A 26,338-nucleotide genomic window follows, 5' to 3' on the forward strand; every position below is an offset into this window, starting at 1 on the left:
CGACCAGAAAAGCCGTCCATGCTTGCACAGAGCGCACGATATGCGTGATCCGCGAGGCTTGCCAAGGTTCGTCTTTCCGTAGAGAACGGGGCTGTTAAGACCACTGCCTTGCGGTCGCAGAGATCTATGGAGTCAAATGACCAATGTATATACATGAAAACTCACATACAAATTGGTAATGCTTAAATGAACGCGTTTCGGTGCCATAATAACGAACTGGAAGTGGCCGTGATTTATGAACATCACCGCTCAGTTGCGCGCGCTCGCTCACTGACGCTAAGAGAATGGCACGAGTCGTTGATGGGAGCCGACCAAATGAATTCTTCTTTGGGTACTATCGAGAGTTAACCTTGTTCCATTGATCGGATTTGACGCATTAAGCCGAATCTTCTGCCAACATTTTCATGCGCTCACTGCACACAGCAAAAAGATTGACATGCGGCGGGCAGGCCAAGATGTGTCACCTTGTTGTCCGGTATTGGCAAGTTGTGTGACTGCGAGTGGCTGCGGCACGCAACACCCGCGCTGCAAGACCTCGTTGCCTATCAAGCCCGTTGGGCAGTGACATGCTATACACACTAGGCACCACCAAGGAACAAGATACACCTCCATTTGACTACAAAGTTCTTCTACATTCTTCTCTACATATTCCCACATCATACAGCATCCCCAAGAGTTCCTCACAATCACTACAGGTATCGTCTACAGCTCTGGAAAAGGTCATCTGTCAGATCAACAGCACGCGATCACAAGGCACGGCGACACCTACTCTGCATCGCGGCAACATCCGTGCTCTGGACGTAGTCATCAAATTCAGCGATCTTCTCCTGAAGTTCGTCCAAAGAAATAAGCTCATCCTCTAAGAAAGAAATTTAAATAAGTAAGCCGAGTCATGGGCTGTTCCAAGTAGGGAGAGAGCGATACCAACCGACAACGAGCGTGATTTGCAATTTCTTGATACCATATCCGATTGCCACCAACTTGCTTGCACCCCACACAAGTCCCTCCATTGAGATGGACCTTACAGAGTCCTCTAGGGCCTTCATGTCGGTTTCGTCATCCCATGGCTTGACTTCCAAGGTTACAACAGACTTGTAAAAAAAACCCGCGTGTGAATGACAAAGAATACCAAACCAGAACGGATGACAACGCTTACTTTTGCAACCGTCTTAGGTTTGTTCGCCTTGCGGGCATTGTAAGCGGCAACGCGCTCGGCCTTGAGCCTTTCAGCCTCAGCATCTTCTTCTTCATCACCTGAGCCAAAGAGATCAATATCTTCTTCCTCCTCTCCTTCTGCTGCCTCAGGCTCGGCAGTAGAACCAACGGCAGCCTGGACGAAGGCTTGACCAGCATTGCTAGTGCCAGGTAGGGTATCGTGCTCAGCAACATAGGATCTGATGTGCGTGAACCATCTTTTGATATGAGGATACTTGGAATCGATCGGCTCAGTGACCAGCTTGAAAACGTGGACATCGGCTTGCGATGGAGCATACCTGAAACGTGGAAATGAATGTCAGAACCACACGAAGTTAATCGGACAGAGTTTTGAGGTCAGATTGCTAGGTAAAAGATATCGGCATACTGAGCAGCGGTGTCTAGTCGCTTCTTGGAAACACGGACCATAGCATTGTGTACTCATCCCATTTGATCGAAAAAAGACCATCGAAACAGATGACGACTCACCCTTCAATGTATGACCTAGTGACGAGGTGGCCCTCGAGAGCCTCCAAATTGAGAGACATTTTTTTGTTGAGAAAGTGGTCGAAGTGGAAAAAAAAAAGTTGCCTTCACTAGCTTTTTTTCACTGTGGCGAGTTTAATGATTACTTAAGGGCAGGCTCAGCTTGATCAATAGGGTGATCTTGATCGTTCAGTTATTAGTAGTATTACGATCTCAGGGTCGAGCGACGGTCTCAGGTATTGCCCGACGGGCCTCCTAAGTAAGAACGCGTCGACGAAGAGCTCGATCGCATTGACCAACACCCTTCACCGCCTTTTAAGTCACAGCACTTACGCAGAGAGTGGTCAGTTTGTGGCGTCTGACGTATTCTCGAGGCTGTTGGCACTCGGGGTTACTGCCAGTTCAAACTACCGCTGATCTTTCTATATCATGCACTGTCGGCGGACTACAGGTCTCTGCATCCAGTCTATTGAAGGTATGTATTATAGGCGTCTGAATTGTACGCTCGCATATCAAATGAAATGGAATACACCGATATCAGAGGGTAACCTGTCGCTCTCGTAACGACAATCGTGTTCTTACGACTGATAAATAGACTGAGTTTCTTGCTCTGGACTAGCGAATTCCGGAACTTCCTATCCGATGCGGGCTTCGTTTGGGCTGCGTACGCTAATTCTGCTACCAGTGCGTGGTTCACTGTCAGGAGACTTACACGCAGACAATGTAGCCATGCCGCAATCGGGAAAACGTACATAATACTGGGGACCTCCTGTGGGAGTGCCCACCGGGATCACCTCATGTTCACGGGAGTGGCATACTGAGAAATGCACCTCATGCCCGATGACTCAAGAGTGTGGGTTCGCCATTCATTCCTGGGATTGGATACTTGTAATTTGTATTTCCATCACGGTCAGCGTTCGGCCTCTTCGCTACCAGAAACTTAACAGGTGAATGTGACACAATCTGCGACGGAAATTGCTTCCACGCTGTGTGGATAAGTTCACGTCCTTTCGTCTCAAAATGTTGCTCCATAGAAATGACAACTTCGGCTTCATCACTAGGATCTGGCTGTCAGCTATAGTCTGACCACAATGGAGCCAAGATATATCCGTACAGCGCAGTCTTGTCTAATGCTGCTTATGAAGTGGTCGAGATGAGTCTAATATCAGTGCACTAATCGGAACACTCACTAGTGGGGACAGTAATTTTTTCTCGGTTTCAGCGGGCAGATTCAGATAACCCCAGCTTTCGCCGTCGATAATACACACTACCCCAACTCTCCACGTATTTATTCCATCGGAAAAACTACAAAGACTGGCATATTATCACAGGCTGATCAGCTCGGCGGGGGCGACCCATGATGCCGAAGCACTTGTCGATACTTTCCTTTTTTGGCGTGCAAATGAAATCTTCTATCATAGTACTAGTCATCCGATGAGCGTAAACAGACCGAACGACCATTAATTACGGCTGCAGAGTCACGGCAGTCCCCGTCCGAAGAAAACACCTCATAGGCCTCACTGGTTGCAAGCGAGGCGAAATAACCTAGTGGTGAGTTGCGGCGGGCATGCCTAATACTGTAAACAGTGGGTTCTCACAGATTTATGCCATTCGCTGGCTGGCGAAACAACGATCAACTTGGTCCACAGCTCGGCTCAAAGCTGCGGAGGTGCTAATACTTTGATCACCGCCTTCGGCCGTTTCATGAGGTTTGATTGGCTTTGATTAGCACGCGGAACAATGAAACCCGCTGACGACACCCGAACTACACCGTGGCACTGCACGCGTTCATATACGTCGTAGGCCGGAGGTGAACGGAGATTCGTAGCCTATGAACTTTGTAGGTTCACACTGCCACCGGAGAAACGGCCACCCCACCACACAGGAGTCAGCTCACGGCACTGAGGGGGCCCTAAATAAGAGTATACAGGAACTATACAACCTTTAGATATGGGCCTTGAACGGCAGTGCTCCGAGTCGGCGGCATGCCTGGTGTGTTGCTGTGCGGCTGACGCAGCCCGTCAAGGGCAGACCCCGATTAGCGCCCCCCTCATTGCTGGGCTGATTTCGATCTTCCATTTTTAGCAGGTAACGCGTCGGAGGCTCCACCGCTTCGGCTACGATCATATACGGGGCATGTCTCCGGGGCTAACCGGCGCCTTTTTTTCTCGGGTGAGAGCATCTTCCGTCAAAAATTGATGAATGCCGCTCCGATCAGCAAGTCTGCTTGGCTGCCACTGGCCTCCTATACGCCATTTGACGAGCGCTCCGTGGCGAGGCGATGAAGGTTGTCGTTTGAGGTCACTAACAACCGTGAGAAGCGTCATGCGGTGACAATCTATCCATTCCGCATGCCGTCTTTCCAGGTTCCCGCAACTTAGATGCGATCTGGAGAGACCCACCTGTCTGTACATATTATATGTAGGTATCATAGCCAGATGAGCACCGTCCGCAAACATGCCTCCCTCCCTCCTCACAACCCCCTCAGAGATACTGGAACATGTCATTCTGTTGGCTGTCCGTGACGCTCCTCATGGCCCACCCTCTGTGCTGCGATCCCTTCGTCTCAGCTGCCGGACATTGAATGAAGCCCTCTCTGTGGAGCACAATCCCCACCTATATCTCATGCTTTTTCTTCACAGCTTCGACATATCTTCTCCTAACCGCCATCTACCGTCTTCGAGGCTCTCTGTCCTAGCTCTGGAGCAAGAACTCAAAATGCGGCACATTGCCCTCCAATGCATCCGTCGCAGAGACTTCAACCATCCTGATCTGGCGGTTATACTGGCTACCGTGTACATCATGTTTCTAGAGGACGACGGCCGCAATCAGGGACAGGTAGTCTGGGCAGATCTCGTTGGATTCTTGGAGCTTCTCCTCCATAAACGTATCACGCAAGACACCGCGGGTGAGAACGCGTGGCCTTTGGAGAATGAGGTCAACTCCCTGGCTGTTGCCTTACTCTGGTTTATCACTTCACATTGTAGGGTCTCTCCAAATTTACACGTGTTGTCATTTTCATCCCGCCGAGTAGGCGGCCTTCGCCAGGAGACACAACTCCGACAAAGAACCATTGATATTTTATCATATTACGCGTATGCAGGCTTCCGAGTACGTACGTACGCTTCCCTCATGCATGCATTACTCACTACTCCCAGTATCCGTGTTTCACGGAGCCTGAAACTATGTTTTATCTCTCCGACAAAATCGAGCTAGCCGTATCGAGTCATGGTGTCTACCCTCCGGCTCGACCTGTCTCGATGACCATAGAATACTTCGGGGTTCAAACCCAATTTACTCTTCCACCCATAGCCCCCTTCGCCATCCTCAGTCAGTTCGCTAGGGCGGAGGAGTTCCCCCTCAAAGTACCCCCTGAACTACCAGCTAATCGTCAGGAGGCCTTGTCGAGGGGAATTCTGCTCGGCCCTACCAAGGAGGACGTCGATCACTTTAACACTCATTGTAATACTCGCTTAATTTGCTCCCGTTCGGACGACCCGCAGGTTGATGGTTATCTCAAGAGTCGAAGTCATGATGCGGACTGGTCTCGGTCGTTGGCTGGCACTCCGCCCACGATGTCGGGTTATTATATTCCTGGTACCTTGACCGGTTATTGGCAAGGTTCCTCCATGGTTAGTTATTTATCGAGGAAACTTTCCGGAACTCATTTCTCGAAGACGCCTTTCCTGGACGTCTACAAATCGATGATGTCGTCCCCTGAGGCACCATCGGCCCTTCCTTTCTTTGGCCGGTTTCCACTCTACGTCCATTTTCGCGAGTACTACTGTTATCCGCCAACGACGCCTGTACCCGTGGAGCGAGATGGGAACACATTCTTTAATGCTTTCATGCCTCAGGGTTGCCGGTCGTATAAAGTCGAGGTGGGTTGATTTTCTTAAGTGCTGTCAACATGCAAAATCTGACTCATCTGGCATTTGGACAGAATGGAATAGAATTTATTGGAAAAAACAACTCTTTCCGGACTACCTATGTGCCACTTCGGCGGCCACAAAATTCTCCCCAGTGCAGTGATGTCCAGGACCCATCCCACAGCGGTGAAATTCGCGACGTTATTATTGTGGGCGAGGTATGGCGTTGTGAAAAAAACCATTGCTATTTTCTGATGCAAGGTATCTCAGACGGAAGAACCTTACGCCTCGGCGTGGCGTGGATATAAGTACGTAGGAAGGGTTCGACCGTCGGACGGGCTGATCGTTCTTGTGCGCGAACCTGTGAGCGTCCTTCGTCATCTTGCCTTGCTAATGCTCACGATGAGCACAGGCCGAAGATCATACAGACCAGCTTGGCCGTGCGCTGTTTAGGGGATATGGCAAGTAATCTGGCTTTTTTGTGGTACCTGTGTCGAAGATCTGATCACTGCGTTGCCTGCGGCCCCCGACAGTGATCTCCTCTTGTAACTTTGTTGGCAGGTGGAGAAGTATATCAGTTGGCGAACAACCGGCTGAGTGGGAATCCATCTTCAGCATGTCCAAGTTGGCGGCGACTCCCTAAGGCCCCATCATGAACGTCGATGACATTTATATATTGAGCCACTATAGTATACATACATCTCTTACTAAGTATTGCTACCTAACATATTGGCCTTCGTGGTATCACCAGCCCCGTTACAACTATCCGCTAGGAAGTATATCATCCGAGTGGTTCACTGGTCATTAGCTATAGGCTACTACGTATTTACAGCTTACTAGGTCACACATGAATCAGGAAATCCTAATGCGCCACTGCTAGGTGCCTAGTGGAATTCCACAACACTCCAGCGCACGGCCTCAAGGCCTCAACGTTCAACCCTCTCAACCGGAAATGCTTTCGTTTTCACAACTACCCCAGGAAGTCCTTGAAGACATTGCTTACTTTGCAGCGACGGAATCGCGGGTTGGCCCACCATTGGATCTTCCACCACTGCTGAGAACATGTCGGAATATCTATCAGCGCCTGTCATTCGAGAACAACCCCGTACTCTACGCTCGCACATTCACTTTCAAATTCGACACCCGAGCTGCACTTAGGCGTTTAGGTTCATCTATAAGCTTTCCAAGGACCCTTGCCATCGAGCTGCGGAAGAGATTCACGCATTTGAAGTTAATCCGAGCAGGAGCCGGAGCCAGAGTTCACTACCACTCGGCGGAACATGGTGAATCTCCGAGTTATTTGCGCGACCTACTCTGGTTAGCCTATTTGATGATGCTGGAGAACGATGGCAAGAATGAACGGCAGCTTCGGGAGTATGCGAACATGGAGACCTGGTTGATAGACTACTGGTTTGACGAGAAAGGCGCATCATTGGCGTCGCACCGGATCAGTCGGGACCAGTGGCCTCTGGAAGATGAGAAAAACTCGTTGGCAATGTGGTTGCTATGGTTCCTCGTTCGTCCAGGTGAGTCTCGTCCTCTTCTCCCAATTACCGTCACATGGTCAATCCTTCAACTCAGATTCGTTGCCTCGGACCCCAACTAACTATCGCGCCCTGATAAGTACATTGAAACTTACAGCTTTAGCAGCCAATCGTGTTCGTGTAACTCCCAATCTGTAAACCGTGGCCTCCTCTGACGGCGTGTCGTCCAGTACGCCATATGTGAGCCTTCGTGGGCGGAATTTACTTTAGAATCGAGAGCGACGGCTTCAAGCTTTACTCATTTTTCCGAGACATACTTCGTAGCAACTCCAACACTTGCTCCGGCAGCCATACTCGCCTACTTCACATTCGCCTTGCAGTTGCTTTCGCGCGGCGCCACAAACCACTTACCCAAGGCTCTCTCCAGTATTCCACTGGACTCGAGGAAAAGCGAGGACTGGGATGCTGACTGGCAAAGGTGTATCAACCTAGCTCAACCCAGCGTGCCGTTGGCACTGTCATACATACCCGGATCACTCGAAGGCATATGGGAAGGCCTTTTTACAGTCAGCCCAATCACCTACCTTTCCAATTCATCTGTGACACTCCAATAGTATACAGAGTTCGACGTATACTCGTCTCTATTATCAGGCGGTCTCCCCCCTGTCTTGCGCAATTGCCAGGTTGCACAACACCGTCAGACATGGAAATTACGCGAATATCACTTACTGGGCTCGCCAGAGTCTCTCGAGAATATTCAACCCCTGGGACTGGGCGATGCTCTCAGAGCGTTCTTTCCATCTGACGTTCGTCTACGAGAATTTTCAGAATTTCTGGAGGTTTACACGCCAGGAATGGAAGAGGTCATTCATTACAGGCGATCATTGCGCACTAGAACGCGCGAGCAATTAATCTGTGATATCATAGTTATCGGCGAGGTAAATCTACGTTGATGTGATCAGGCAACCTTGCTGATGTAGCTCAAGGGTCATTCCGCTTGGGGTCAGTTTAATTTGTATGGTCGTATTCGTCCGCTGGATGGACTGGTGAGCCTGTTGAAGGAATACGTACGTCATCTTGTGCTATTCTTTGACTGTATCGTTCATTCATCGTGCAGGTCGGTGGTGATCGGGGGAGATGGTTGTATCGTGGGTTTCTTGTTGGGAATAGCGACGGTCATTTGTCTGGACGTTGGCGGGACGCTCTTAGTCCCTCTCACGTCCAAAGTTATGAGGGTTGTTTCGTAATGAGCAGGCGGTATTAGATTTATCGAGATATTCTGTCCTCAAGCATATAACTGGCCCGTTACATGAGTAATGTCCTTCTAACTTGTTTTATAGGTATTCGGGATTTTTCCGCGGATTTTGATCGTGCTATGTATGACGATTGACGAATAGTGTCCCAATAACCGAGTGCAGCCTAACCGGTATCGGTCAAATGGGCCTGCGGTGGCCCGCAAGTTATAAGTACATTGCCGTCACTAATAGCCACAGTCAGTCACCCATCCGACGGACTACTGCCGCCGATGGGGCTGGATGACAGGTGATATTTCATGCCGACCGCGGCGTTTACTCACATACGAGGCAAACCCGTAATTAATAAGGACTTAGTGTGCATGAACGCGGGGGATTTACCTTTCCAGAGTCCACAGCGATGGTAGCATTATGTTACTGCAGACAAACCCCTTTGACATCATCATGGATGGGAGACGATTCATGATGCCTCTAAGGTATGTATACTAGACCCACTCGGTGTATGTAGAACTGGAATTGAACGATAAACCTTACTGGTTGCCATCCGCCCACTGCGGAGATAGTCTTGCTTGGTGCAGGCCGAGATTAAGTATAGCCCCTAGAACTGATCGGTGAGCCATGATCCAGGTGCCCGAATAGCTGAGAACCATCTGTTAGTGTGTATGCGCGGGAGCAAACGGGCTTACCCCTGCGCCACACTTGAAGGATCACTTACTAAATGATCTCACACACTCACGACCCTGATACCGTGTGAAACGGCATATACGCTCCACCGGGGGAACCTTGTGGCTACGGATAGCGATGCAGAGAGAAGACGCCAACTGGATGGATAGGCCGTCGTCGGGGAAAGATGCGATCCAGCGGTCAAACACATTGAACGGCTGATTCCGAGTTGGATGCGTCTGGTTTATGAATACTGTGTAGGTTAGCAAGCGGGTACTAGAGCCCTGAGTTAACACACAGATATTGCTATGTAATAGAGGAGAACCTTCGGGGATTAGGGTGATAACTCGTATATGCGGTCAGATGTCCATCTGCCCAACTTCCCGAGGGGATGAGCAGCGTATGGGTGCCTCCGTTTGGAAGTGACTTGTCGCAAGACTTCTTGCGCGCTTGGTAAAACACTTCTTGGCCAATGAGAGGGCTTGCTCAAGTGCGGGAGAGTTGTCAACAGCCGCGCCGCGTAGCTGTTTCCCAGATGGAGGAAAAGTTACCTGGCCTATCTGCAGTTCTGAACCCAATGGCGTATGAGAAATCTTGGTGGAAACCGGCGTCCAATGCAAAGTCCTGAGTGATTCTCTTGTGAAGGAGCCGGCGCTTGGAACGCATTTGAATGTATTATGCGATCAATACTATTCGCCCAATTCTCACTTCGTTCCATTGGGAATCCGAAGTTATGAGAACGGACGTCTCAATGGGTTCAACGTTGATTGCTATCGCGCGTCGCTAGAGGCAGTGGACAGATGTGGCTGATATCTTTCCATGTTCGTGCCTTCGGATCATGAGCTACCCGTGGTGAGCACTTCCCTGCAGGAGTCTTACGGAGAACCAACGAATCCTTACGTGGAAAGGGATAGTAATTTTAACGAGCCTTGTGCCACGGTGAATTAGAAACGGACTCATCAAACGGCCTGACTTCTCCGCCAGTAAAAAATCATGCTGGTAGGGGAATGTTCTCCGTTCTAGGGAAAATAACGATTTGTCTTTCCCTTGATTTGGTGACAGGTAATGCAATCCAAGGAGGCCGGACTGTTCCGCGCCCTGCAGACGGGCATAATACTTCTGCTATTGGAAGCAATCCAGGTTCCCTCACGGCACTGCGAGAGTAACTTGACACAAAAAGATCGCACTCACCGCCTGGTATGTTATTTCATAGTCGTAACAGTGCGACCATATCGGCATGGTCGTTTCGGAAAAAAACTTAAAAAATTAAGTTCTAGCTATACGTACCTCAGATGGACCACTATTGGTAGACATATGTAACTTCTATTATCAGGGGTAGTGGTCCAGCCCTAAACCTCCACAACACCTCTCATGCACACAGATCACGCAAAAACTGCGGCGCGATACAATACAGGGTTCTGGACGGATCTTCCAGGAGTGATCGATTGATTTCTACCATCACAGAAGAGTGGTCAAAGATTCCTAAAATCGCCGCTGCACGTTTACCGTGACTTCGACAAGTAAGGGGTGAAACTGTTTGAAAAGTTTTATCAGGGTATCGGTAGAACCGCAGGTTCCAGACACGGGTCCATTACCTTCTATATAATTTCCCGCCTGCCGACGCCAAGCCGTGCCATGAACAAACCCCTCCCCCGAGGAAACTGCGACGTATGAAACCGTCTCTTTCTTTCTTTCTTTAGGGGTGGGCCTCAGCACGGACACCCGAGATGAACGACTTCAGAGTAGCTCATCTATTTCCCAGTGTGAGTAATCAGCTCCCACTTGCGTCCCTGCACCTGTTCAGCTCCTAGGCGCCCATTCCTCACGATTAGACTGACATCGAGCTAACACGGACGCCTACTTTACTCTTGTATTGGTGGACTCACATATATTTCCCGTTCGGGTAGGCTCCGTGCGTGCTCAATACTGCACGAGCGATCCCCCGTGCTCGAACGGTGAAATTTCACCATGAGAGGCACGCGAATTATTTTTACTCTTCGTCTTGAGTCCGGCGGGGCGTCCCAGTTGCTTTGGTGACATGTAACGCTCCTAGGCTACATTACTCCGAAGGAAACTGTGAACTTACCAAGTCTACGCTGTACAATGCAAGATGACGACACTCGGGCTAGAAAGATTCAGCGTATGATAACAGTGTATGTAGGGATAACAACACAAAAAAAAGAAGAAAAGTGCATTGCTACATTGATCGGGGGGAAGACTCTCTGTACTTCCACATCATTTCCAGCAGGATAGGTAAGGTGCGTATAACTTTGCATGATCGTTTCGACCACGCTGTGCAAAGCGATGCGCACCTTACTTGCCGGGTATGATGAAACGATAGTTGGTAGGCGAGTCTCAGCTGAACTCGCAGCAACAGAAATGCAATATTCTTCTAAACACAAGCCAGTCAGTCATCGATATCCATCATCGAAATGGTTGTGTTGGTCAAGGTTTGCGCTTGCACCGCCACTGTCGCCTCGGCCCGTGTGTAATCAAAAGACAGTGGCACGTACTCCTCATCACATTATCACTCAGAAGTAATGCAAGGCAGGTCTAATAGCGCACAACAGAATATGCTATCGTTGAGTATCATGTACTCTTCTTAGCGCTGTTACACTAAACCCTGTCCAGGGATCTGTATCCTTTGACGCCTCAGCGCTCATGTAGCCAGACGCCACTCCTGAAGCGGACACCGTCGAGGGCTACCCTCTCGATCAGCCAATCGAGCAAGAAAAAACGTCGTTTTTCCATTCCAAACTTCGACTTCGAGGCGACAGAGCTCAGGGCCTCACCTGCCTCAGAAGCGGCCGTGGAGGAGACTGACGTCAGTGGCACTCAGTATATTGCCCTTGAAATGCTCCTCAACCCCTCAAAATTATTCAGGCAGACCGATTTCTTGCAGTGCGGGGGTCTACAACGTTACCACTTAATACCACTCCCCGCACGAACCGCGTCGCCAAGTCATTTGGTCTCGTCGACGATCGTGTTTTGAATTGTGGCGAAACCTCTGCAACACCAGCACAGACGAAGGTTCGGTCTATCCTCAGGAGGTGTGCGTCAGAACTTTTTAACACCCCACGGACTACATCTGCTATATCTGCCAAGTCCAACCTGGCGGTCCGCAAACAGTTTATTATGGCACTTGATGGGCCTGGAATATCGCTCAATTTGTTTGCATCTCCTATGGCTTGGTCGCATTCGAACTGCATTGGTGTAGCTTTCAAGCTGAACGTGTATTTCCAAAACCTTGACACTCGTGTTATCGTACGTTTGTGTGGGGTGCCGGCCGCAGATGGTATGGTTCATAGCGTGGATTGGGGTGGCACAGCGAATCCACACATCTTGGCACTGGGTACCACGTGTGGTATCGTCCAAACATGGGACAGTTTGACCCAGATGCAAATTACCGATTGGTCCGACGACGATTCCCCAGTAGGGGGCATTCATTGGAACGGGAACATGCTGGCCGTTGGAAGGAAGGATGGGCGCGTATCACTTTTCGACATCCGTTCTCCGAGACAGGTTGAACGAGTTGAGGGTCATAGGCGACATGTCATCGGTACCAAATGGTCTCCAGATGGGCGGTGTTTAGCGACAGGAGACCAATCTGGAAGTGTTCATGTTTGGGACATGCGGGCCGGGGGTCACGTTACAGTTAATGACAGGAAGGTTCTGATGAAGCATGAAGGTCCAGTGAAGGTGGGTCAAGTCTTCCGCGGTTGACTACGATATCTAAGCGACCCACAGGCCATCTCGTGGGCTCCATGGCAGAATGGCTTGCTGGCTACTGGCGGGCTATTTCCAGATGGGAAAATCCAGTTGTGGAATATCAACAAGTCCAATTCTCCTCTTACCATCCCCACGGAAACGAACGTCACGGCTTTGCACTGGTCTCCACACTGTAAAGAGATATTAAGTACCCATGGCTTGTCGTGGGAGCCATGGCATGTCATACGTCGTGCGGAGCCACCAGCAAAGCAGGCCCCTAGAACACCGTTCAGTAATTCGATGACGGTACATGCATACCCATCAAGTGACAAAATTGTTTCCGTCAACGCACACAGTGCCCCGATCGGGCATGCCTGTATAGGACCGGACGGGTGCTCTATCTTTACCGTGAGCCCCGTGGAAGAGACAATCAAGATGTTTAAAGTATGGTCTGTGCCGGCAGGCAAAGGAAAAGATGATGAAGGGATGTCTTACAAATGTGCCATTCGATGACTGATGGGCCTCACTGCCATTATTGGCGTTTGCATCCTTCCGACAAACCACTATCACAATTCACTGCTCGGCAGTTTTTGACGGCCGCCCTCATAGCATAGGACATATTGACTTGCTTTGTTGCTTTGCTTGTATACTGCTATTACTCCAACTAGCTACACTGCCGTCCCTGTAACCGTAGACACAACTTGTGCCAGATGTACTTATGGCTACTAACCGGACATAAAACGAATGCTGAGGTAGAGCACTGCGCCGTTGGCGGGTCTTATAAACGTGGAATAAATTTAGGCTTGGCCGGCAAGTGTCGGAATGTGTTTTTTTTTCGTCGCTTTCTACTTTTCTCTCCCGCTCTGGTTGTCTACGTTTGTACCGGCGCAACGTTGGGCCCTCCCAGGTAAGATGACAGTCCGGCAGCAACGGAGTTCAGCTAGTAGCTGATGTGGATGATGAAACACTTGAGACATCAGTTCGGACGGATTTCCCGTCGCAACGCACGCCCGACTATTCCGGGATTATTCCCTTCCTCTAGGGACAACGAATATCAGCCTCCGCCAGATGAGGAGGAGAAACGGACGGACGCAGCATGTTCCTGGAAGGTACACTACACTTCGGTCTATGGCACGGATTGCAACGCTGGTAAATTACACGCCTTCAATATCGGCTGCTTGTCAACGCCACTGGTGTAACTCACCTTTGAATCATCGCAAGCCGTGGCATTCTCGTGTCACCCATGCAGTACTCGGTCGTAGCTGCCGGGAAAACAATTAATCACACCATGTGCAATCCTCAGCGCAAAGTTCCTTTTTGGGCATTGTTAATCACCGTGCACCCGATGGAATGATTGGGATTAATTGTCGAGCGAGGCGACTGACGGGTTTTAACTTCTCTTCTCACTTCTAAGATAGGCCCCGAGCGTCAGGTCTGTACCCGTAGAGCCTTTGTCGCATTGTCAATCTTGCTTACCTACCTTCGGACCCGTGCTGACCCAAACATTCGATCATATGCAACCCACAGTATCCGAGACTTGCACGTCCGTGTCGTATCGTATGCGCCTCAATCAGATTGTCGTGTCTACTGAACAGAGAAGGTACGTAACTAATGAAGGAGTTGGTGTCGAGTTTCCCATGATCACATATACTGGTGCCTCCCAGTGGCTAATTAGCACAGCTTGTACGCCAGCCGATTACTACGTAGAATCCTTGCGGTACCACCACAGCGTATCTAGGTACCCACCGGAAGCCAAGCTATATCTGCCAGGCTGCTCGGAGGGGGTGTCGGCAACCCAATTAGCAGCCAATGACGTGTTCAGGGAAGAGAGGGATGAAGGAAGATGAGTAAGAAAGATGTCTTGGTAACGAGCTCGGCGTAAGCACCAGTGATGCGAAGTGCCAGAGCGGGAGGGTTCCCCTTCTGCGTGTGTATGGGATGGCATGAATAATTCCATCGTGATGTGGTACGATATGGAACATGAAGTAAGAGGCAGGTAAGATCATGATTTGGCGGATATAATCGTGTCTGTTTCATTCCAGGGCTGATCCGATCAGACCACAGTGCCGTGGATAACGGATGCGTTCGGCGGAGGCACCTGATGTACGAACCTGAACTGGTACTTGCCAATCTCAAGTGTCGAGACACTATCGGAGGGTTAGGGTAAACGACTCGAATCTGGCCTTCCCCCTGTCAAGATTAGGTGGCGTGCTGCGATTATGTCTGGACACCGTACCTGGTAGCTCCGTCATATGATGACGGTGTGGGGAGACGATGATTCCATCGGAGCTCTTATCCATTCGGGCGTGCGTCATTGCATCGGCACCCCTTATCTTAAATAGATTCTAGATTTTTAATTCGTTAAGGCACAACGGTGTGCCCGGAGGTCTGCTTTCCTGGTGCCAGGACGCACAAGACGGGTACTAGGTTCATGAAAGGCTGTGAGCGCAGCTACGACGGTGTCATGTGCGCGCGCCATTGTGTGCAGCGCCGAGTGGTTCGGGCAATCAGAAATCTGATAACACGAGAACGAGCCGGCAACTCAAATGATTTCCCTTGATCGTACGACCCCGCAGGTGATTACCATATATGGGTGTGCCGACGGAGACATTCCATCGGAGGACCTGTCGGAGTTGACCGAAGTGTTTCCATATAAGGCAGCTGGGGTTAAGCGATGAGTGACATAATCACGAAACATATACAACTCGGCTTGGCAGCGTCAGACTCGACGACCCGTCTGCAAGGGATGATGCTCTCGTCGCTGTCGCTGGCATCGTTCTTGCCTTCCATCCTTCAGCCGAGTAGTTATAATAACAATCAACAGGATCAGCTACGCTCACCCATACCAGATACTCCACCGCCAACGACCAGCACCATTGGCTTGCCAGATGACAAGAATGGCACCATGACACCCACTACAGACGCCCCCAATCCAAGGAAAAAGAGCAAGAAAGACAGGCCACCAAACGAGGTGTGTTGCTTGCTCTCTTCCTCTCGACGCTCACCTGAACCCGCCTTTGTCAGACGTTCATCGTCGTACGACCTCCCCCTTCCAAATCAATCCATCCGCTCAATCTACAGGTCCAACTCGTCCCCCCACAATCTCGTGTCGCTAGCTCCTCTTCAACTGTACAAGCACTTGACCCTTCGCATCAGAATGGCACCACAGACTCTTCCGACTTGGCTCGAACATCATCTGATAGGTCTGACTACTCTGGATACACCTCCGCAACTTCCGTATCTTCGTTTGCATCCACTTCCACGACGTCTTCAGGAAGACGCACGATCATCCCTCTCTACAACCTCCAGGCCCACCACGTCATGACAAACACCATAGTCGACGCTGGTACGGACGCGAAAGTAGCCAAATTCATTAAGCGCGGTCTCGAAATCGTTGGGCTCGCCATCCTGGAACCAATTGAAGTATGGGGGTCTGCACCACTGCCGCGAACGATGCCACCGGAACAGACCACCACCAACATCGCACGCACCTCCATCGATGACCCGCAGCGCGAATTTGGCGCAGTATCTCCACGCCTTAGTCCACGCACATATCCCACATCTAAAGACCGCCCATCGACGAGTTACTCTACTGTTTCTGCACTGGACAGGGACCCCCACCATCGGCCGCCGCCGGCCATCAATGTCACGCTTCCGCCCACAGACAACTCTCCACTTTCCCCAGGTGATGTGCCGCAGTCAGGCCCTCGCCGGAAAAAACTCTTCACAAGTATGTTCAAGAAGAAAGATCCATCGCGTACCTTATCAATCGCAGTCCCCACCTCAGGCACGGATCCCCAAGCACCCCCATCCGCGCCTCCACGCGTAACCAGTCACAACGTGGCGCGTGGAGCTCCCTTGCCTCTGCGCGATCCTTTGCATTCAGGCGTACCGGAGTCTGCTCCATACGCTCAGCTTGGGTTTGGAGATGATAGTTTAGCACCTACCCCCATGACCGGTACGACTCCATTCACCTCGACAGTGTACTGTTCCCCCGTGCTTGGTGTGCAGGCGGCTCTATACCCTTCGGTCCAACCCCCTCCTGGACGTCCGACGAAGTATGTGTGGGTGATCCGCAAGTGGCTCAAGGGTACAGAAACGGGTCTCTTGAACGGCATGATGGGGAGACTGAATATCAATGGACGCACGGGTGGAAGTGCTGGGAACACGAATGCCAGTATGGGCGCAGATGGCAGTGGCAGTGTTGAGGTTCGCTTTGAGTGGGAAAGGGGGAAGAAGAAACAGCGGGAGAAGGACAGAGTGAGAGGAAAGCGGCAGGTGGGCGAGAGCTATAACGAGACTGGCCAGAACAACAAACAACAGACGGCTACGGTTGGTCGGTGGCCCAGCAAACCACTACTGTCGACACCCTCTCCAGTTGGATCTATCCGTCGAGCTGCCGTCGATGCTGCTGTGGGATTAGAGGATCAACGCCTCTCCATTGTTTCCCAGCATAGCAATTCAGACACAGTCACAGACGAGAGCAGCATTGCGCCCCACAACGCCCGATCACAACAGCAACATCGACGTTCGCCGGGGACCGACGAGGACTCTGGCGATGATAGCGACCCCGAAGACTCTGAGACGCCATGGATATGTACACTCACAATCCGGCGCGTATGGTCTCATTCATCACCTTCGTCATCTTTTCGCCATCCTAGTGTTGCCGCTGAAAACCATCACTCGCAACCCCAATCCGTCTGTCTCAAAGTCGCCACGCTCTCGCCGACACCCCACCATCCTAAAGTCGTCGGCCTGCTTAAAGTGCCATTCCCCCTCCCCGATATAGAAGTTGAGCAGATGGCCGTGAGGAAGCGTATCCTCACGGCACATGGCGTCTCTCGGACGACGGCAGAGACCCCTGCTACCTCTGGTGCGACAGGTGGGAGTGGTTACGGCGGGTTGGTGCTCACTGCGGAGGAGATTAAGGATACGATTTCGTCTACGGCGCTCTGGTTAGTTGTCCGCGAGGCATTTGGAGGTATAGGCAGGGATCGAAAACGAGGCGAGGGCGGCGGATGGAGGATGCGGCCTTGAAGGCTTGGGTGTCTCGGTGGCGCGTTTTCGATTGGTTCGTCGCTTGTTTTCTTCGCTTTGTTGTCGATCACCGGCATACCCATTTTTTTTCTATGGTACCCTTTTTCGTACTTTATATCCACTATGTTCCATGCTTTCCCCCCCTTCTGCGGTCCCCCCTCCTCCCTTTCCACGCCCGGTCTAGACATCTGTTGAAACCCCCTCCCCTCCCTATCTCCACACTATCCGCCACGCACTGCTATCTATGATGATTGTTATGACACATTATGATGGACCCGCCCATATATAATTGATCGTCTTATCCCCCCCATCTTCTATCCACTCTCGCATCCATTTCATCTCACGCTCACGCTCACACCTCTCCACAACTCTACTTGACTTCGTTCGATGCTCTCCGACCTCATCCTGATCCCTCTTTTTTTCTTTATCGTATCTCTTTCACCCCACCCACTTGGGTGAATTCGTAGGTAGGTAGTCAGAAGATTTATTTATTTATTTTGGTCAATGACACACGAAATGCCATACTATCCCATTCCAACCTGTTGAATTTCAGGTATATTTCTCGGAATGACGGAGTTTGATTGTAGAATTTCTGCAATTGAATCCCACTGATGGGTTTGTTCACTTATACTCGTGCATCTCTGTACATACATATTGAGTTTTAAAACATCTTGCTCGAGGCTGTTGCTCGATATACATACCTCAGTCTCGCAGGTCATTGTCTGACGTGTGTCAACAGCTTCAAGTGCCGCAAGAATCATATTTTGCCCAAGAGGGTCTTATCACTTCACCTGATGCATCAGGAAATTAACACTTTACTATTTTTGACCTTTTTGTGACTTTTTGGGAAGGGACCTACTATCTGTACTTTTTTTTTGGCCATATACAGTATTTTGAAGAATGAAAAGAGAACAGAATCTATTGAGACAACTAAGTGATGATATATCTAAGCCAAGAAGACTAGAAAATGTCTGAAAATTCAGAGATATTGAGCCATTGGTGTGATGCACACTGTCTGAGAGAAAAATCACAATATCTCTTTGGAACCTCCATCAATTTGAATGTATGTGGTATCTACTGAAAGCTATGAATTAGGTGGTTTGAACAAGACAAAAATCAGCAAGAAAAGTGCAGCCATGCCTGCAGGACATGGGTAATGATAGTAGGTTCCTTCCCAAAAAGTCACATTAGTCACAAAAAGTCAAAAATAGTAAAGTGTTATTTTCCTGATGTGCTGAGAGGGGTAGTTGTTGTGATTCTCCTTGGAGTTCTCTGGGCAAGTGCCACTCCCATCTTTACTCACTCACCAATGTTTGTAAGTTGTGTAGGTTCCATGTCTACTGATTCCCATGTTGTTCTCCATGCCACCTAGCCACCACACCAGAGACCACTGGGGTCAAGGGTTCTGCTGTTCACACCACTGGTGACTGCAATTGGTGTCACACATGTACTACAAATAACTTTTTCTGTTATTCCCTCTTGACAGACTTGGCAAATTTCCAGTTCCTGTACCACCACCACTGATGTGATGCTTCTACCTTCAGTTGGCAAAACTCCTTGCAGCTGGGGAATGGTCTGATCCATTAAAACTTGTAACTAACCTCAAACTGGACTGTTCATGATTCAGTGCACACATAAGGTTGTATATTGGGATATGCATAGGCAAGTGTCTTTATAGTGCTTCGTAACTCCTTTGACCTCCAGACATGCCCACCCATAGAACCCATAGCAATTCATGTTTTCCCAAGAAACCATGAGATCACTGGCTTATAACACCTATAGTTATGATGGACACTACTCACAGTCAATCTTGACTCTTTGGGGTTTCAGGGTTCCAGCAAGGTTGAGAACTGGTTTTCAGGGCAAGGGGCATGTGATACACCACAAGGAAAGGTCACATAAATCATATTGAAAGGTTAGTTTACAAGAGGATATAGAAGTGCATACATGGTTTAGATATACAGTTCATTGAGGAGGTTACCTGTTGACTACATGATCCATTGAATCCACATGGCCAAAGTCAAAGTCTTCCATTGCCAGGTTCCAGTGTTACTAAACAACTGATGTGGAGGGCACTTCACTTGTACTCTGAGGGGCAGTCTCTTGAGTGCCAAGAATAGAGTTGATTCCCAAAACTCTTGACAATCTAGCTTGTCATGCAGTCCAAGCAGCAAGCCACAGCTCATATCTTGATATGCCTGCACCTGCATCAAGCATGATCCTTGAACAATGCATGTTCAGCAAATTGCATTGACACTGCAGACTAAATGACTACACTTACCTCTGCAAATGAACTGTACCATTGTCCAGGTCCATATGTGGAGATCTCATAATAATCTCTGCAATCTCATGCAAATCCTGCTGGGGAAGAAATTTCTCAGAGTTCATGACCTGAACAATGTCAAGGGACATGAACAGACAAAATCACTGGCTTACCTGTGCTAATAGTTGGCCCACTTCTGAACAGATCCCACACCAATAGAACCACAGGATCTATAACAGACAAGCAATCAGCTTCAGCCAGGTTACAGCTTGAAGGTATCCTTGCCTTTCCTGTTATATCCTCCTCCAGTGCTTGCTGTTCATCTTCATCCTGTGTGGCCTGGAGTTTTGCCTGTAGCACCTCAACTTCTTGTACCATTGAATGGACATTAGCCTGTCCCAGTATCAGGACCTGCACCACTGAATGTCAAGGGGTGGTACCAACCATATGATGACTAGAGTGGCCTATTTGACCTGTTCCTCTGGAACCAGAGCACAAAGAACAGTGCAGTGCAGAAAAATACAAGAAGAAATGAGCACTCACTGATTGCCACCAGATGCATTGAGGTGAGTGGTACAGATCTGTTCAAGTAGCTTTTCATGGCTTGAATCAGCTTCAATTCCTTTTGGCTGACAGTGACACTTACCCCAACACTGAGAGTTTTGGATATAGACTCTATTTGGTGCTGGGTCTTTTGCATCTCGAAAAAGGGACTTTCTGTCACAGCCTTTGCACTTCTCAAGGGAAAAGGGTATCACAGCTTCACAGCATGTGTTCTGCCATGCTTTGGGTCAGCATTCAAATAGATTCTGTGTCACTGCCCAACTAACAGATGTCTGATCCAATGGGGGCACTGATAATCCATTTCCTATACTGCAGCAGAAGTTTCCCAATAAATACCTATGGTGTATGCTGACCTTCTGTCATGTTTACACAGGCATTGCAGGGTAGCTGAGTTTCCATTATTGAAGGGAGCCTCTCAAAAAATGTTATATCACCAACCTACATTTCAAAGGTATAAACAGGCTGAGATATCAAATGATGAACACACACAAAATTCTTCAGGTACTCTAAACCAAACTTGGCTGATAAGTTGACTGCTCTGTTCAGCATTTGTTTGTTCTGTGGTCACCATGAGGGTGTGTTTGTGAGTGATACACAATTCTCGCTCACAGCCTGGTCAATAGGAGTAGTTGCCAGATTTGTTGAGGCATAGAAGTGTTCCCTGTATTTCAAACACAGTATCAGTGATGCTACAAGCAATGTGATTGCAAACAGATCACCTAATATTTTTGTGTTGTTCCCTTTTCTCAATGCATGCCAGTTGACCATGCTGAATCAATGGTCTTACAAATTTGCATAGAGGGATAAAGATGCCTGCTGAGTCTGCAGACCAATTATCACCCTTTGATGCTGAATCTGACATGCAAGATCAAAACAAAAGTAGCAATCATCTCCTGAGTAAACTTACCACTTTCCACATCCATCCATTTTCCTTCATTGACTTTGTGGAATTTTGAGCATTGTATGACTGCTGTCACAACACATTTGCCTGAAAGACAGGGTGATAAACATCAGGAAGCAAAAGAATGGTTTAAACCTGTTTAAACCTGTCACTGACTGGTCGTGACCGCGATTCCGTCATTCCCTGTCTCTCTGATGAAGCTTCAAACAATAACCTGAATTCTTCATTGTCTGGAAGCGAGAGGGCCTTGGGTTGATGTAATGCCAAGGGTGTGACAGTTTCCGTGGCGCCCTTGACCATGACAAAGCCGACAGGAGGCGACTCCACAATGTCATGCTGAGCCTGCACGCAACGCCGAACACGCACTCGTTTACGGCTGGATACACGAGAGATGACTAGGTGATAAACTAAATCCCTGGGATTGATACCAAGCTCCTGTATATCTTCGAATATGTTTCCATGGCGTTTGAAATGGCCCAATCTGGAGTCGCCGTAGTTGCCATAGTCGCCCAGCTGTTTGTGTGAGACTTGGCGTAGGCCAAAGAGATACATTATGACTTACTGCAATCTCTTCATCGGTCCACTCATATAGCTGTGTAGATTCCCCATCCAATTCCAATTCATGCAAAGGCAGCTATGATTGTTTAGATGGTTAGATCCGAACGCATACATGGGAGAAAGTACCGACAAATATATCTGTATATTGACGTGACCCAGTACAACAACCAGGGCATTGCTCGACGTTGATCATCACGTCGGTGTAGCCACCATAGTTGTTGCCGCGAACAATCCTTGCATCCCAAATGGATCGGGGAAGGTGAGCGACCTCAATAACGATGTCATCGGAGAATAAAAAGGAGTTGTGGATAGATGCACTCCATAAGAAATCATATACCTGCTTAGCAAAGTCAAGGTACGATGACCGGGCCTCGTGGTCTACAGGGCATTCGTCACAAACAACGTGTCCATTCCCAACCAAAGCAACATCCAAATCCAACTGCAAAGCGAGATTTGGTGTTGTCATTGGCATAGACTAGCACGACGAGTGTGTTTCCTAGTGACAATGTGAATGCGTCCCCTGCGACGTTGTACGGGAAAGCACCGCAACGGGAAAAACCATGCCACAAGGCACGCTTGTCATTGAGCCTGAGAGTGTGACAGATCTTCTCACCGTCTCAAAAGCAATCAAGATAAGGTGACTTGCAAAATTAGATCGTGTTCATAATCGATGTAGAGGGCCGCCGCCTGGAAAAGCAAAGTCGATTGTAGCAGAGGTCAATGGTGACCAGGTTTCCATAACTGTCAAGACATGGCAGTACAGCCTTGAAACAACAGTCGTCGCCATCGGACAGGACAGGCAACGACACCTGGATGCCCAGATTGGTGATGTTGAATCTGAAAGGTGGAGGGTCCACACTGTAAAGCAACGATCGAATATTCCGCGGGTCTGCGTCCACATCAATCAAATTCTGGAGCAAATACGCCCCTAGTTCATCGACGAACTCTTCGCGTCCCAGTTCTTTCATGTCATGACAGCCCCGAAAGTAGCTTGGGTCATCTGCAAGGACACTGCCGCCACTCACAAGGCATCCCTTTGGATTCCATGCAAATATAGTATGATCGCTGGATGCCCGGATGATTTCGAACTGCAACCGCCGAAATGCTTTCGAGCCTTCCCCGTACAGAATCGGCATATTCACGTCAAATAATCCCAACAGTGAATATGCTCGGTCCTCCACTCGCGTTGTTTTGCAGTCAGCGGCCCAAGACAGAATTTGAGCGATGTTGGGTTTGGGTCCTGACCGTGGGAGACCCCACCGCAAAACAGAGGATGAAATTCCCGTTATCCTCGATATTGTGTATGTCAGGTCCCGTTTAGTGCCGATAGACACCCAGTCCTTGTTAAAGAATTCGACTTCAGTAGGAGCGATGAGTTCCTGGAGTGTCCAGCCTCGCGAGAACCACTCCGGCCAACCATTGGATCTCCCAAACCTGTCGAAGTCTGGTTCAGTAGGAAAGGCTAATTCGTCGACATCGTTGAGGTACACATAGCACAGCTGCGAGCTGCGGTACCATCGATACATAGTCCCGATTGCCTCTGAGAGTTCCACACTGCTTCGTTTGTCAATGCAACATGTGTCAATCCACAACCATGTGTAGCCGTCCGTCATGGCCTGTTCGCAACTCTTGATGATCTTCCGGTAACCGTCGCGTTGCCTGACCTCGTTCCTGTCTTGTTCGTCCATCTTCATGAGTCCAGTCATCTCATCGTAATCAACCTCTTTTCCCCAGCGGTGCGACAGTATCGCATATTCCGTAGTCTTTTCATCTAGTTCCTCCAAAACCTTGGTCTTGGATCCAGCTTGCTGAATATTCTCTTCGCGAGGGATGACCGCTCTTACATCCAACAACCGCATCTTCCTAAGAGGCAAACCATAAGCTCACACAGTTAATGCTAGATCAACAATCATAGGCATATCTTATGTTATCACACGTACTGCCTAGGGGTCCGAAACCGCGGATGATTCTTCAAAGGGTGAGCGCTATGCGCCTGGCGACGAGCAACAGAGAGCTTGAAATAACACGTGACACGGGGTTGGAGCAACTCGATAGAGCACATTTACGCGCCCCTTCCTACTTCATATGCCTGCTCAACGTTACTGCTTCGTCTTCCCGGTGCTAGCCATCCTGCAGAACCCTGAGATTCTTGGAGTATGAAGGTGCTCGGTGGCGCGGACCACAGGAGCGATAATGTGATTAGCAGCTTCCAGCGTGTGAGCTCCGTGAGACGTAACAACACTCGAAAAGGCGATCAGCGCCACCCGTGCTAATGTCCTTGAAATCAGGTTTTGTGTAAGCACTTCGCAAGGTCTGAGAAGCATCCCCGGGCCGTATCTGATTTTTCCGACGTGCTGTTGCTGGTCCCTTGTCAACCGTATTGCTCATTGGGAGTGACCTTAGTCCCCTCTGATGTGCCATGAATACCTTCAGCGAGCAAGGTGGTACAGCTTCAAATAGATGGGACCCCTTCCCTGTGCGCATCCGGGTACTAGGGCTTTGGACAACGTCACCGACTTTGATCCCTGCCTCGACATCTATTCTTTGGAGACAGAAGCAAATAACTTGATGCTGATTCAGCCTACTAGAATGTATATCCCAAATCCACAAATCCTTAAATCCCCACCCTCCTTTCTTTTATGTCTGAGCACTGGGTACTTTTGGCCCTCCTATCACGCCCGCTCGCGTACGGGGGCTAGTTCTCTGAGTGTGATTGGTGCTGAGCGGACAACAAGCGATCGCCAATACCTACTTCATCAACGGACGGCCATACAGTGCGGGAACGGTAAGGGTAGGTTTATCTGACAGGTATACCACACTTCTAATGTCGACCAGGCCCATTCATCATAGCTGACTTCGTTCTCGCCACACGTAAGTCACCTATATCACCTATTGTATGCGATACCTTTGCTAATGTTTCACCTTATCTGTCTGGGCATATTCATCGTTTGCATTCGACTCGCAAACACACGCGATATCAATGCAAGCCCAGACAAGAGGACGATCTTCCTACATGGCCAGAGTAACTTTCGTACCGGCTCTCAAGCTACGCGATAAACACTTGATATATTCATTTTCTGTGTTTTTCTCCTCATCTGCCGCTAGATTGTGAGTGTATGATCGTGAATACCTCGAGAAAGCATTTTCATCTGCGGGTTCCACATACGACGTTGATGTCAACTGCCTGCAGTCAACCTCCAGTAAGAAAACAAAACGTGGGCCAAGAACACCCTTTTGCACCATCGGTTTCACCTTATGGTCGACGGGGAAACGCCGGAAGGCACGGATCACTAAGTGGCCATCGGACGCGGATAACTGGGTACTTAGGTTCAGTTGTAGGATCGTTTTTGACATTCGGTGGGTCGCATGTCCTTCGATAGCCGTATTCGGGGGAAAATGACGGTAGAGATGGGCGCCGACCTCCGTCTCTGATGCTTGTTGTGCCTGCGGACGCCATTGAAGATATTTTCATTCGTAGAGCGGGTAAGGAACTGACAGTACATGTGAATGACGAGAAAGATATAGCGAAGGAGCAGCCTATTGTGGAAAACAGCTTGGGAAGTAAAGGTGTAGATAATGCATGCAATGATCTCGTTTCGGCGCCTACATCAAAGACTACAGCGCCGGAGTAGCGTGATCACCCAGTGTCCTGTTAGGTAGGGTATGACAAACGATCTGGGGGAACCAAGTGTCTCAGTCAGGTAAGGCGGGGAGTAATACTCACTCATAAACCAAGTTTCAAATTTCACCCTTCGCCCATCAACACATCGCGTCCAATGTAGGCATTGGCTCACCTTATTCTCTTGGTTATTGTGACCACTGAGCACGCAATAACACAGAGGCGTGCGTGATATGGGTCAGCTATTACCACTCCTGCCATAAGTCATGTGTCCCTTACTTGCTAAGGGGACTCATATGGAGGCTTACAGTGACGTTAAAGAGAGTCCACTACTTGTCAGTGTAGAGACAAGTCTTTCTGACGTACATATTGCCAATAATTGGATTTCAGAGAAAGCAGTGTAAGATGTCGATTAACGAAGTGTAGAAATCATGCGACGTCTGTACTGAAAAAAGGTGACTGGTACATACTTAGTGAATAACACAAAAGGATATTATCCGGTGTATAGATGAGGGGTAGTCAATCCATTCCGTTGTTCCGTCGGACTGCAAGGGCGCCAAGTATGTATTCGTAAGGGATCCGGAAGCCTGTACACCAATCCTTGAAGCGTATTATTGAATGTACACCGTGCACAGAACGGCGAAACTTCGGTGTAATAATGCGGACCAAATCTATCTGACTAGACTTATCGAACGATACATGGAGATGGTCGCTGACATACTGCTGACCACACATCCCA

At 49.3% G+C, this 26,338-nt stretch overlaps 8 protein-coding genes across 8 annotated transcripts; 5 read left to right on the top strand and 3 right to left on the bottom strand.

The window, feature by feature from the left end:
* Positions 1–746: 746 nt before the first annotated feature.
* F5J12DRAFT_894313 (uncharacterized protein) lies at positions 747–1,742 on the bottom strand (the record flags this gene model as incomplete). The annotated part of the gene is made up of 4 exons (XM_051747731.1): positions 747–859; positions 929–1,091; positions 1,157–1,493; positions 1,684–1,742. The coding sequence occupies 4 exons, from the start codon at positions 1,740–1,742 to the stop codon at positions 747–749; spliced, it is 672 nt and encodes a 223-aa protein (XP_051598448.1).
* A 2,276-nt stretch (positions 1,743–4,018) lies between these two features.
* F5J12DRAFT_841791 (uncharacterized protein) lies at positions 4,019–6,423 on the top strand. Its single transcript, XM_051746142.1, has 8 exons — positions 4,019–4,663; positions 4,715–4,791; positions 4,839–5,312; positions 5,358–5,561; positions 5,624–5,767; positions 5,820–5,912; positions 5,962–6,010; positions 6,083–6,423. Exons 1-8 carry the CDS (start codon positions 4,138–4,140, stop codon positions 6,190–6,192), a joined length of 1,677 nt encoding a protein of 558 aa, XP_051598449.1. The 5' UTR covers positions 4,019–4,137; the 3' UTR covers positions 6,193–6,423.
* On the top strand, positions 6,424–8,409 carry F5J12DRAFT_841794 (uncharacterized protein). Its single transcript, XM_051746143.1, has 6 exons — positions 6,424–7,075; positions 7,131–7,207; positions 7,264–7,599; positions 7,648–7,971; positions 8,020–8,100; positions 8,151–8,409. Exons 1-6 carry the CDS (start codon positions 6,502–6,504, stop codon positions 8,295–8,297), a joined length of 1,539 nt encoding a protein of 512 aa, XP_051598450.1. The 5' UTR covers positions 6,424–6,501; the 3' UTR covers positions 8,298–8,409.
* Positions 8,410–11,381: 2,972 nt separating this feature from the next.
* Positions 11,382–13,170, top strand: F5J12DRAFT_783986 (WD40-repeat-containing domain protein; the record flags this gene model as incomplete). The annotated part of the gene is made up of 4 exons (XM_051742965.1): positions 11,382–11,437; positions 11,581–11,773; positions 11,833–12,648; positions 12,697–13,170. 4 exons carry the CDS (start codon positions 11,382–11,384, stop codon positions 13,168–13,170), a joined length of 1,539 nt encoding a protein of 512 aa, XP_051598451.1.
* Positions 13,171–15,406: 2,236 nt separating this feature from the next.
* Positions 15,407–17,694, top strand: F5J12DRAFT_906359 (uncharacterized protein; the record flags this gene model as incomplete). Its single annotated transcript, XM_051748780.1, has 2 exons — positions 15,407–15,628; positions 15,682–17,694. 2 exons carry the CDS (start codon positions 15,407–15,409, stop codon positions 17,692–17,694), a joined length of 2,235 nt encoding a protein of 744 aa, XP_051598452.1.
* A 3,857-nt stretch (positions 17,695–21,551) lies between these two features.
* On the bottom strand, positions 21,552–22,446 carry F5J12DRAFT_894317 (uncharacterized protein; the record flags this gene model as incomplete). The annotated part of the gene is made up of 3 exons (XM_051747732.1): positions 21,552–21,935; positions 21,985–22,056; positions 22,111–22,446. 3 exons carry the CDS (start codon positions 22,444–22,446, stop codon positions 21,552–21,554), a joined length of 792 nt encoding a protein of 263 aa, XP_051598453.1.
* A 184-nt stretch (positions 22,447–22,630) lies between these two features.
* Positions 22,631–23,839, bottom strand: F5J12DRAFT_723326 (heterokaryon incompatibility protein-domain-containing protein; the record flags this gene model as incomplete). Its single annotated transcript, XM_051741444.1, has 2 exons — positions 22,631–22,838; positions 22,926–23,839. 2 exons carry the CDS (start codon positions 23,837–23,839, stop codon positions 22,631–22,633), a joined length of 1,122 nt encoding a protein of 373 aa, XP_051598454.1.
* A 145-nt stretch (positions 23,840–23,984) lies between these two features.
* Positions 23,985–25,479, top strand: F5J12DRAFT_224806 (uncharacterized protein). Its single transcript, XM_051738471.1, has 5 exons — positions 23,985–24,196; positions 24,269–24,765; positions 24,816–24,851; positions 24,968–25,088; positions 25,171–25,479. The coding sequence occupies exons 2-5, from the start codon at positions 24,441–24,443 to the stop codon at positions 25,358–25,360; spliced, it is 672 nt and encodes a 223-aa protein (XP_051598455.1). The 5' UTR covers positions 23,985–24,196; positions 24,269–24,440; the 3' UTR covers positions 25,361–25,479.
* The last annotated feature ends 859 nt before the right edge of the window (positions 25,480–26,338 follow it).

Source organism: Pisolithus orientalis, assembly GCF_024613125.1.
Source record: "Pisolithus orientalis strain OTSU chromosome Unknown F5J12scaffold_22, whole genome shotgun sequence".
Lineage (NCBI taxonomy): Eukaryota > Fungi > Basidiomycota > Agaricomycetes > Boletales > Pisolithaceae > Pisolithus > Pisolithus orientalis.

Excerpts from the sequence above, each read along its gene's own strand:
- F5J12DRAFT_841791 (XM_051746142.1), top strand. The coding sequence starts at position 4,138 with ATGCCTCCCTCCCTCCTCACAACCCCCTCAGAGATACTGGAACATGTC. Across the intron at positions 5,313-5,357 it reads ATTGGCAAGGTTCCTCCATG|ACGCCTTTCCTGGACGTCTA; the intron begins GTTAGTTATTTA and ends CATTTCTCGAAG. Across the intron at positions 5,562-5,623 it reads GCCGGTCGTATAAAGTCGAG|AATGGAATAGAATTTATTGG; the intron begins GTGGGTTGATTT and ends GCATTTGGACAG.
- F5J12DRAFT_841794 (XM_051746143.1), top strand. The coding sequence starts at position 6,502 with ATGCTTTCGTTTTCACAACTACCCCAGGAAGTCCTTGAAGACATTGCT. Across the intron at positions 7,076-7,130 it reads ATGGTTCCTCGTTCGTCCAG|ATTCGTTGCCTCGGACCCCA; the intron begins GTGAGTCTCGTC and ends CCTTCAACTCAG. Across the intron at positions 7,600-7,647 it reads TATGGGAAGGCCTTTTTACA|TATACAGAGTTCGACGTATA; the intron begins GTCAGCCCAATC and ends ACACTCCAATAG.
- F5J12DRAFT_224806 (XM_051738471.1), top strand. The coding sequence starts at position 24,441 with ATGGGACCCCTTCCCTGTGCGCATCCGGGTACTAGGGCTTTGGACAAC. Across the intron at positions 24,766-24,815 it reads GGCCATACAGTGCGGGAACG|GCCCATTCATCATAGCTGAC; the intron begins GTAAGGGTAGGT and ends AATGTCGACCAG. Across the intron at positions 25,089-25,170 it reads TCCTCATCTGCCGCTAGATT|TCAACCTCCAGTAAGAAAAC; the intron begins GTGAGTGTATGA and ends AACTGCCTGCAG.